The sequence below is a fragment of the Schistocerca gregaria genome, chromosome 2 (assembly GCF_023897955.1).
Source record: "Schistocerca gregaria isolate iqSchGreg1 chromosome 2, iqSchGreg1.2, whole genome shotgun sequence".
Classification (NCBI taxonomy): Eukaryota; Metazoa; Arthropoda; class Insecta; order Orthoptera; family Acrididae; genus Schistocerca; species Schistocerca gregaria.
The window spans coordinates 833,159,799-833,172,003 of record NC_064921.1 but is presented as its reverse complement, the minus strand read 5'-3'; the positions used below and the strand labels follow the sequence as shown (position 1 = coordinate 833,172,003).

Here is a 12,205-nt window from a genome sequence, read left to right as displayed (position 1 = left end):
GTGGATTGGACAGGTCTTGCACGATCCCTGTGACAGGGTGTTGGGATAAGGAAGGACTGGGATGTGGAGTTGGGTCGGCAACAGAATACCACTTTAGAAGAGTGGTGTGGAGGATCTTGGGTAGAATGCCTTTCATTCCAGGGCGTGATGATAGGTAATCAAAGCCCTGGCAACGAATCTGATTCAGTTGTTCCAGCCCAAGTTAGTATTGGGTAATGAAGGAGGCATTCCTTTGTGTTTGGTTCCTCAGGGTGGTGGAAGGATTTGGGGTATGAGGGGAAGTGGCATAGGAGACCTGTTAGTGAACTGGATCCGGGGTAGTCCCTATCTGTGAAGGCGTTGGTGAGACCCTCAGCGTACTGGGCAAGGGATTTTTTGTCACAGCAGATACACCCTCCTCAGGTGGCCAGATTGTGCGGGAGGGATTTTTTTGGTGTGGAAGGAATGACAGCTGTTGAAATGGAGATACTGTTGGTGGTTGGTGGGTTTTATGTGGACAGATGTGTGGATGGGGCCGTCAGAGAGGAAGAGGTCAATATTCAGGAAGGTTGCATGCAGCTTTGAGGAGGAGCAAGTGAAGCAGATGAGAGAGAAAGAGTTGAGACTGTGAAGGAGTGAAGGTAGGGTGTCTTGGCCCTGAGTCCACATCATGAAGATATCACCTGTGAGCCTGAACCAGACTAGAAGTCACACATTTTGGGAGGCTAGGAAGGTCTCCTCTAGTTGGCATAGGAAGGTGCCACGCAATGCCCATGACTGTGCTGCACATTTGTTTGTATAACTTCCCCTCAAAGGAGAAATAGTTGTGAGTTAGGATAAAGTTAGTATGGTGTGAGGAATGAGGTAGTGGGTATGGAGTCTGAAGGACATTGGGAAAGGTAGTGTTCAGTAGTGGTAGAACCATGGGCAAGAGGGATGTTGGTGTATAGGGAGGTAGTGTCAACAGTGATGAGTAGGGATCCAAGGAGGTCAAAGAGTGGTTGGCATCTTTGAGACAGGAGGCTAGATTACAGGCCGTTGGTTGGAGGTGTTGATCAATGATGGCCAAAAGTATTTCAGTGGGGGCAGAATAACCTATCATAGTGGGGTGTCCAGAATTGTTCGCTTTGTGGGTTTTGGGTAGCATGTAGAGGGCAGATGTGCAGAGTGTCATAGAGGTGTGGAGGGAAGTGGATTTAGGGGAGAGGTTCTAGGAAGGGCCTAAGGTGCTAAGCAGGCATTGGGGGTTATGTTGGACTTTTGGGGTGGATCACTGGCAGAGTTTGTAAGTGGAGGAGTCACATAATTGGCAGAGGCCTTTTGCCAGGTAGTCACTATGATTCATAACAACAGTGGTGGAACATTTGTCTGCACAAAGGATGATAAGGTCAGGATTTGTTTTGAGGTTGTGTATGGCTGTCCTCTCTTCTATTGAAAGGTTGGTGTTATGAGGAAGGATCTGGAGGAGGATAGTGGTGTCAAGGAATTCCTGGAAGGTGACCAGCAGGGGGTGAGGTGGAGGAGATAACAGTTGGATTGTGGTCTGAAGTGGGAGAGGTGGGGTTCAGTGTTGGGATAGGTTGGCTTTGATTGGAGGAATTTGTGGCAAAGAAGTGTCTCCACTGCAGGGATTGGAAGAAGGAGAGTAGGTCTTTGACAAGTCAAACATGGTTAAATTTGGCTGTAGGGCTAAAGGTGAGGCTTTTGGATAGGACTGAAACTTCTTTGAGGCTCAGGGTTTTGGTGGAAAGGTTAACAACAGTTTTATGGGAATGTTTCAACTCTGGATTTGTAGAGTTTCATTAGAGTTTTTTGAGAGATGTGGCAAGTTTGAAAGGTCAGCTAGGCAGGCTTTGTGTGATTGAAGGGTTGACAAGGAGGAATGCTGTGGGTAAGATAGGGATTGGATAGTGGTGCCCTGAGGCGACAGTGGGATGGCAGCAGGTTGGATAACTTATGGAGAGGGTGTCTGGAACGCTCCTCCAGGTGCTGGAGAGCACGGGATTCAATTTCAGATATATGATGTATGTGGTAGGGATTGCACAGTAGCAGTAGTACCTTGCACAGGGAGCAGAGGTGGTTCTGAGATGCCTACACATGGAGATGCTTTTTTGGAGTACCAGGTTTTTCAATCTGAAAAGGTGACGACAACTGTGAAAGGAGAGGTGGGATTCAGAGTAGAGATGACATAGGGGAAACAGTAACGTCACAGAAATGGGCAAAATAAAATGTTAGATGGTTGTGAGGGGAGCTGGATAAGAGGAAAGGCACACAAAAACAGGCACAGATATGCAAAATTGTGTGAAACAACATAAAATATGCACAATTACATTAAAAACATACAGAAACATGGGAGAAAAGGAACGGATGAGGTATATGAGTATGTATGTGTTGGGATAAAGGAAGAGAGGGGGAGGGGAGATCAGTTAAGTTGAGGATCAGTGGTCTGTGTGGAAAATAAAATGCTAAAGTGTGTGATGGTGAGGGAGGAAGTGGATCAATAGGAATGAATACCATTATTGGTGGAAAGAATTTGGGGGATCCAATGCTGCATCAACATTGTATCTCATCACATTCTTCATTCTCCCACCTTAAAACTGCTGCCTTTTGATATTTCATTGACAGTATTCAAAAATGTATATTCTCTGCTTGATGAGTAAATATAATATTTTCGGTGGTGTAACTGAAAATGACTTATACACGAGCCAAACTGAGCCTTCTACGTGGAAGGTATCTGTTCTGGTTGAACATATCAGTAATGGCCTGAGGAACTAGTTTCCCATGACAAGCAATCTATTTATTTTTAGAAGGGACAATTTTTTTGTGTGTCAAGAAACCATGTTATTATACATACATGCTTGTGATAAAACTCTTTCCAGATTGCAGAATAGCTTGTCATCATTTATTACTTAGTTGCCAGATATTGTGTGCTTGGATGTTTCTTGGCAAGACAGATCGCCTGCATACTTTCCTATAATCTTATTACTTATTTTTGTGTGTGTAGGGGGCGCGGGAAAGCAGTGCTTTCTTACCAAAAAAATTGTTCAGCAGAAATCATATTTACCTCATTTTTAATTCTTTTTGTTGACAATAATTAAATTTGTAAAAACTGTCCTAGTTTCATGATCTTATTCGCTTGAGAAAATGGCAGTATAAAGTAAACTGAGAACATAATTATTTCAAGTGATTATCAATGATGGTTGCTTGCTTATATTGCATATCAGTGTCTTCCAGTGTAAAATATTTTGCACATATAGGTTTCAGTCTAATGAAAAGGTTTTGTTCTCAGGCATAGTGTGACACATTAGCAGAGTTTGGTTACTTGTCACTGTTCCTTTCTCTCCCTCAGTTAAGATGTGATGCCATGTGACACACCCGTGGAGGTGCCAATGATGAAAGTTACCAAGGAAGAACAGCAGAGTGTGGTACACTTCCTTTGTGGGGAAGGTGTCCATCCAATGGTCATAAACAGAAAAATGGAGGTGTATTTGGTGCAAAGTGTGTTTCAGACAAAACGGTGCATAAGTGGTGTTGGAATTTGTGTGTGTGTGTGTGTGTGTGTGTGTGTGTGTGTGTGTGTGTGTGTGTGTTTGTCAGAAAGACACTGATGGATAATGCACGACCCAGGCAGGTGACAAATCGTATTCGTGATGAGATAGTTGCTGCTATTGACAGTTGCGTTCAGACTGGTAGATGGGTTGCATTGGACACTATTAGTGGTCAAGTAAATGTGTCCCATCACAGTATGCACGTCATTGTGCACAATACACTTGGTTAATGGAAGGTTTGTGCTCAATGGGTCCCCAAATGTTTGTCCGAGGAACAACAACGCAACAGAATGGTAATGTCACTGAACCATTTGGTGCAATATCAGGAGGAGAATGATTATTTCTTTCCAAGGTCATTGCCGGAGATGTATCCATATACCCACTGTTTCAGCCAGAATACAAATGTGAGTGTGTGCAGTGAAAGCAAGCAGATTCACCTAAACCAAAGAAAATATGTTTAATAGCTTCAGCAGCTAAGGTCACATTGACTATGTTCTTCGATGAGCAGGGGCCTCTGATGTGGAGTTCCTCCACAAACGACAACCAATAAATGCCAACAAATACTGTGATCTTCTTCATCAGCTGTAATTATCAATCAAGAATAAATGCCAGGTAACCTCTCGAAGTGTGTTATCTTCTTGCATTACAATTCACATCCTCTTTGTTGCCAAACATACATAGGATCTTTTCACGTTATGTAATTGGGAAGTGCTAGACCACCACGCATAAAGTCCTGACTTGCGTCCCTGTGATTTTCATGGTTTTGGCCCACTCAAGAAACATCTCAGGTGGGACCACCATGGATCGGATGAAGAACTGCAGCAAGCTGTGACAGAGTGAATCCGTGCTCAACCTCAGAAGTTCTTCTTCCAGGATATTCATAATCTTGTGCCAAGGTGGGATAAGTGCCTCAACAGCCAGGAATAATGCCTGTACATGGATATTACCTTTCCATTTGACTGCACCTTGTAGAACGGTCAATAAACTCTAAGACACATGTTTTGGCCACATATATCCTTATTTTCCTACTTTGAGGCAAAGCCTGACCCATCAGAATGTTGAGTATGACAAATTGGTTATAGTTCTAGTTTCTGCATGTGTTAACATTGTTAGTTACAAGACATTTTTGTCATGAAAAAAGAAAAAAACCAGCCAGTTTGTCATTTTAAGTTGATATTTTAGGCTAATTTTCTCTCTGCACATTCTGATAGTGTCTGTAGAAAATACACCTTCTGTACTCATATGTTCTTTGCAGAAACACTGTATATAAATGAATATAAAGTAATAAAAATAATCTAATATATTTAATTCTTGTATCAACTTGTACAGTGGTGCAGTGCTAGATTAAGTCATACAAAGAGTGTGAATTCTGTTTTAATGTAGTTGCAATGTCCTTTATTACTGCAGTAATAACTTGTCTAAATTAAAGACTGTGTCTGCGTTGGCTTTGATGTTTCTGGACACGTTTGGACTTCCTCCTGGCTCCAGATGTGCTGGTGGGCAGAGGGAACAGCCGGTCCCAAAGTTGCATGCGTTCCTGGTAGTACAAGCCTTGCTTGTACAGTGGTGCAGTGCTAGATTAAGTCATACAAAGAGTGTGAATTCTGTTTTAATGTAGTTGCAATGTCCTTTATTACTGCAGTAATAACTTGTCTAAATTAAAGACTGTGTCTGCGTTGGCTTTGATGTTTCTGGACACGTTTGGACTTCCTCCTGGCTCCAGATGTGCTGGTGGGCAGAGGGAACAGCCGGTCCCAAAGTTGCATGCGTTCCTGGTAGTACAAGCCTTGCTTCATCGTCAGGTCTGAGCCAATCTCCAGGTATGCTGGATTTGAAAGATCAAGTGTTTTCCAATCGACATTAACGAGGTCCGTTTTCTCTGATGTGGGATTCCTTTAACAATAAACACAAGAAGTTTTATGTAATTGTAGTTACATTATACTATCAATACTACAAGGAACAAAAATGTTACAATATGTTTTTAAAAAGTTATTTTAACAGTCAATAAAAATGTTGCATAAATGTAAACCAATTAGCATATTGAACAGTGGCCATACGTCATTTCCTTCTTCATACCAACTGCCAATGTACATCTACATCTATAATTTAGAGTATAGTATGCTCTAGAATATGCTATACACTGTGTGGCACCAAATACTTTTTATTGTAATATTCATTAAAGTTTCTTCCTGTTACAGTCACAGTCCATACATGTGAACAATTATCTCTGTGTAAGCTGCTAGTCCCCTAATTTCATTTTTACCATCTCGGTGGGAGTTGAATGTGAGAGGAAGGAAGATTATTGTTAAATGTCTAACATATCATTAAGAGACGAAGTACAAGCTCAGATTTTGGAAGGTCGGGCAAATAAATTGACTATGCCCTTTCAGAGGAATCATCCCAGCATTTGCTTTAAGCAATTTGCGGAAATCACAGGAAACCTAAATCTGGATGGCCAGATCGTGGCTGGAAACGTTGTCCTCCCAAGTATATGCCATGCCTTACTGCTTTGCCACCTTGCTCAGTAGGTGTGGAGTGTGAATGATGTAAAATGGTAGTACCATGGATCAGCTTTTCCGTCTTGTTTTGTACATTGCTGTGACATGTGTAGTCTTCAAAATGCTGTGACACCTGTGCTCTTCTAAATACTGTAAAGAGTTATTTGGTCAATGGACAGCCAATACTCCTGAAAAATCTGCAGAGATCCTAATAGAGACTTCACTTGGTCCTGGGGCTTTGCTCAGTTTTAGCTACTCTATTAACTCTCGAGTGGACGCGCCATTTTTCGTAACATGAGCAGCTGCACAGTGTACTTTATACAAATGTAAAGAATAACTGTCTTTATATTAGCAAGGTGAACATGTATGTGAAAAATCACAGTTTAATAAAACAGCAATAAAATGAAATTACATTATATGAGCTAAAGCACTGTTCAAGTAAATAACAAAATAAACTTTCGTTATATCACTCTATTGCCGCTTACAAGTGTTACCCCACAATAATGACCCTCTTGAAGCATTGAAGCATAAAACAGCACAACTGCATCAGATCCCATCTAAATGCTTATTCTTTTACTAATTATCTCATTGAGAACTGCTTCATTGTGAGACTGTATTGCTACCTTGTAATCTGGGTCATTTTCTTGTATGAATTGTACATTTTTTTCTCACCTAGCTCGCTGTTTTACACTAAGAAGCCAAAGAAACTGGTACACCTGTTGAATATCTTGCAGGGCCCCTGCTAGCACACAGAAGTGCTGCAACATGACATGGTATGGACTCGACTAATGTCTGAAGTAGTGCTGGAGGGAATTGACACCATGAATCCTGCAGGGCTGTCCATAAATCCGTAAGAGCACGGAGGTGTGGAGATCTCTTCTAAACAGCATGTTGAAAGGCATCCCAGATATGCTCAATAATGTTCATATCTAGGGAGTTTGGTGGCCAGTGAAAGTGTTTAAGCTCTGAAGAATAGTGTTCCTGGAGCCACTATGTAGCAATTCTGGACATGTGGGCTGCTCAGCATTGCAATCTGCAGCAATTTGCAGAAGGGTTTCACTTCCATCATGATCCATTTCAGTCGTTGTTGGTCCCGTTCTTGCAGGATCTTTTTTCTAGCCCTTGCAGGATCTTTTTTCCAGCCACACTGATGTCAAAGATTTTATGTTTTACCAGATTGCTTACCTTCGTGGTATGCTTGTGAAATGGTCGTATGGGAAAATCCCACTTCATCGCTGCCTCGGAGATGCTGTGCCCCATCACACGTGTGGTGACTATAACACCACATTCAAACTCACTTAAACCTTTATAACTTGCCATTGTAGCAGCAGTAACCGATCTAATAACTGCTCCAGACACTTGTTGTCTTATATAGGCACTAACGAACACAGTGCCGTATTCTGCCTTTGAACACACATGTCTGTACCAGTTTCTTTGGTTCTTCAGCGTATATTACTGATGCTCCCTGGGACATAAGACAGCTTATCACTGTGTTAGCTGAAGCAATACTGAAGGAATAGATGTGGTCTCGCAATGGAACAGTACAAGACAATGTTGTTTATAGTTGGCGCACTTTGTACATAGGTGCACCTGCTGGAGGGTTAAAGTGCAACATGTTGTCATACAATCTGAACTATGATGTAACTTGAATTTTCTCATTTATTTACTGGACCATAAAGAGTGAAGATACATCAAATGAAAAAAGAGAGAAAGAGAGTACTATGTGCTTCTGGCAGTCAAATACCATTTTTCACGTAACTAATCTCGCAACTAACAATGTTCTTTTAACATCTCATCTCAGATTCAGGCCTTTCCTTCCTTCCTTCACGATTGATGCCTTGGTTTCCTGTCATTTGATTTCTCTGCTTCAGTCTGTTCATACGGAATGTCTTTCTTTTCTGGAAACCCAGTGTGACATGTCATGTTATTTTTCCATACAAACTGTACTAATCTTTTAACTTTATACTAGATAACATTGTAGCAAGCAGCTCATTAGATTCCAATTTCAATAAAAGTTTTCCATTTAAGTGGGCAGTGTTATCATGTTGAAATATACCATTGTTTTCTTAACGTGCACCTTCACACGGCAAGGTAATTACCTGACACCTCTAGGACATGATTAATCAACAGCTATACTGTTTAATACTATTTGTGCCTACACCAGAATGACCTAAAAACATTGCAGATAGGCTTTTAAATCGTTGAAAGTAGCTTTTGAAGTAATAGAAAGTGACGATAAATTTATCAGAAACATAGACAGGATGTCAAAAAAATATATAACATCCTAATAAAAACAGCTGAAAATTGTTACTCTTTGTCCATAGAAAAAGAATAAACCAATAAATTATTCTGTAAGTGAAAGTTAAACTTGTAGAAGCACTTCAAAGGTAGATCAAGAATACTGACTTTGTAACATACATACATGTGTTAAAATTAACGAACTATCAGTTTAATAAGCCACGGCTGAAAATACTAACACGGATTTTTTACAGATGAATGGAAAAACTGGTAGAAGCCGACCTCAGGAAGGATCAGTTTGAATTCCATAGAAATGTTGGAACACGTGCAGCAATACTGACCCTACGACTTATCTTAGAAGATAGATTAAGGAAAGGCAAATCTACATTTTCTAGCATTTGTAGACTTAGAGAAAGCTTTTGACAATGTTGACTGGAATACTCTCTTTCAAATTCTGAAGGTGGCAGGGATCAAATACAGGGAGCAAAACACTATTTACAATTTGTACAGATACCAGACAGCAGTTATAAGAGTCCGGGACAGTAAAAGGAAAGCAATGGTTGGGAAGGGAGTGAGACAGGGTTGTAGTCTCTCCCTGATGTTATTCAATCTGTATATTGAGCGAGCAGTAAAGGAAACAAAACAAAATTTGGAGTAGGTATTAAAATCCAAGGAGAAGAAATAAAAACTTCGAGGTTTGCCGATGAGGTTGGCAGAGACAGCAAAGGACCTGGAAGAGCAGTTGAACAGAATGGACAGTGTCTTTAAATGAGTATATAAGATGAACATCAACAAAAGCAAAACGAGGATAATGGAATGTAGTCAAATTAAATCAAGTGATGCTGAGGGATTTAGATTAGGAAATGAGACACTTAAAGTAGTAAATGAGTTTTTCTATTTGGGGAGCAAAATAACTGATGATGGTCGAAGTAGAGAGGATAAAAAATGTTGCCTGGCAATGGCAAGGAAAGCATTTATGAAGAAGAGAAATCTGTTAACATCGAGTATAGAAAGTGTCAGGAAGTCTTTTCTGAAAGTATTTGTATGATGTGTAGCCATGTATGGAAGTGAAACCTGGACAATAAATAGTTTAGACAAGAAGAGAAAAGAAGCTTTCTAAATGTGGTGCTATAGAAGAATGCTAAAGATTAGATGGGTAAATCACATAACAAATGAGGAGGTATTGAATAGAATTGGGAAGAAGAGGAATTTATGGCACAACTTGACTAGAAGAAGGGATCGGTTGGTAGGACACATCCTGAGGCATCAAGGGATCACCAATTTAGTATTGGAGGGAAACATGGAGGGTAAACATCATAGAGGGAGAGACCAAGGGATGAATACACTAAGCAGATTCAGAAGGATGAAAGTTGCAGTAGTTACTTGGAGATAAAGGAGCTTGCACAGGATAGAGTAGCATGGAGAGCTGCATCAAACCAGTCTGTGAACTGAAGACCACAATGACAACAACATATATATATTTGTTCCAAGTTATAAGAAGTCATAATAAATACTTTCCACCATAATCCAGCTAATTATAAAACTGCACATTTTCTTCAGATGAACTATGTACAAAATATCAGCTTCTGCATCTATGAATTGAGCAACTCACCCATGTTTGATGAAGTTTGCCCACATTTTTGTCATTCTTTTAACTGTTGTGTATTCAGGATCAGTTTTAACAAATTCTGGGAACATTGCTGAGATGTAGAACAAATAAATGAGGTCATCATGATGTGAAACACCTGTCAGAGGAAGAAAGGAAATCATTAATTAGAAATTGATTGTAAATAGAATATGAAGAATGTTCTATAATATTGTTGTCATAGCTGTTATATGCATTTTACTTCTAACAAAACCGAAAAGCTTCTGTCCTGCTATTGACTGAATGTAAAATGAATAAAATACTATAGATAAACAGGAAAAGTACAATAGTTAACTTGAAAATGTTAGAGTAATTCAGTTACTTTACTGTTGTAATCCTACCGACTTAAAGTGAACAACATCCCTATAGTAAACAAAATTGAACTTTAAAGATAACATTAAGCAGACATTTTATAGAAGTTCAAGAAACAGAATTGAACAATGAAAAATCCAGGACGGAATGTAACAATATTATGCCTTGGGTTCACTCTCATTGATCATCCTACATACAGCCCTGACTTGGTGCCTTACGACTTTTATCTGTTTCCAAAAATTAAATAACACCTTTGAGGACTGCACTTTGATAGCGATAAAATGGAGCAAGCAGAGGTACGGTTGTCGCTCCATCAACAAAGTCAAACCTTCTCTATTTACAATATCTACAAGAACACAGGATATAAGGGATAGGAAAATTCCTGGATCGAACTTAGAATTCAACCCTTGATGTTTGTGTGTAGAGAATAAGAGGGCTTATTGAAGATTTGTGTGACATCAGTTCCTTCTGTAAAGTTATGTGTGACCTCTCTTCTCCGTATGTGCCCTCTTTTTTACATATGTGTGCCATGCTTCTGAGATTAGACACAAGGGACTCATTCATATCATCCTGAGTTCTGCCATAAAGAGCATTTAAGATTTCAGTTTTTCTGTAGCTAAAAAATTTGAAGTAGATACTTCCAAGATAGAGTTTTTCTGATAATGTGTGAAATGATGTGCTCCACATTCTGTATCTTCTGCTTTATGTTCTGCTTTGCAGAAAATGATGACTGAGTAAATGGCCATTGTGATACACTATTGATGAAGTTTAGAGAACTGCCCTTTGTCACTAGCAGCAGAGTGATTCTACTACCATCAACTTACATCTCACTAACTTAGATTTCATGAAGGACCTTGAAGACAAGGTAAGAGAAATTAGAGCTCATATGAAGGCATGTAGATACTCATTTATCCCTCACACCATTTACAATAGCGGAACAGGAAATGGAATAATTGGCAATAGTGCAAGGTATCCTCCACTATGCAATGTATGATAGATGTAGATGTATCCTATAACATTACAAGTTGACAGAATGGTTGGCTAGGATTTACCTCCAGCAAGTAAAACTGGCAATGACTGAAGACAGACAAAAATAATAATAAAAGAAAATCCTAGCTTCCGGAACTATTAGTTTCTTAATCAGGAAAGAAAGAGGGCTAAATTGGAGAAGTTCACCCTCACTCCAGGATGAGAAGGGCCCACCAGTTGCGAGGACAATAGGTCCTCACAACAGTGTGTTCATGGCAGGTGGGTCCCTCTGACCCTGTGATCCAAATGAAATGTCCTGCTTTTCTAGTGTTCCTGACGTATCCCTCTTTCTTCTTTGAGAAAGGAACTAATAGTTCCAAAAGCTACATAGCCTTTTGCATGTCTATATGTATTATCTGTCGTCAGAGGAAGCAAACTATCTTTTGGAACTTAATTCTTTCCTCTGGTGACAGATGCACACATGCATGAGCATGTGCTCGCTCACACACACACACACACACACACACACACACACACACACACACACACACACACACACAAAGCGACTGTGGGAGTATTTAAAATTTTGCATCCTGAAGGTTAGTTGTAATTTTTGTCTAGTGAATTTTCAAATGACAGATTAGTAAGTTGACACTGTGTGGCAGAGCAGGACACAAACCAAGGACCTTTGCCTCTTGCAGGCAAGTGCTCTACCAACTGAGTTACAAAAGTACAGCTCATGGCCCACACTCACAGCTTTACTTCTGCCATTATCTCCTACATTCCAAACTTCACATAAGTTCTCATCCGTACCTTACGAGACTACCGCTCCTCAGAGACATGGCTTAGCCATAGCCTGGCAGATTGTTTCCAGAATGAATTTTCACTTTGCAGTAGTGGGCGCACTGATTTGAAGCTTCCTGGCTGATTAGACTGCGTGCCAGGCTGGGTATCAAATCTGAGATGAGTCCCATTCCAGTACAGAGTTTTAATCTTCCAGGAAGTTACAGATCAGT

At 40.2% G+C, this 12,205-nt stretch overlaps 1 protein-coding gene across 3 annotated transcripts in view; it reads right to left on the bottom strand.

Annotated features, from left to right (window-relative positions):
- Positions 1–4,812: 4,812 nt before the first annotated feature.
- LOC126335187 (esterase E4-like) overlaps positions 4,813–12,205 on the bottom strand; it is a 126,705-nt gene continuing 119,312 nt past the window's right edge. For 2 of the 3 annotated variants that reach the window (XM_049998186.1, XM_049998185.1), the window contains 3 exons: positions 9,876–10,008; positions 5,314–5,420; positions 4,813–5,078 (listed from right to left, as the gene is read on the bottom strand). In XM_049998186.1, coding sequence (XP_049854143.1) covers positions 4,951–5,078; positions 5,314–5,420; positions 9,876–10,008 — 368 coding nt within the window. In that variant the 3' untranslated portion in view covers positions 4,813–4,950. Of the gene's footprint in view, positions 5,421–9,875; positions 10,009–12,205 lie in introns of all 3 variants that reach the window. The other variant, XM_049998184.1, reaches the window with a different exon arrangement.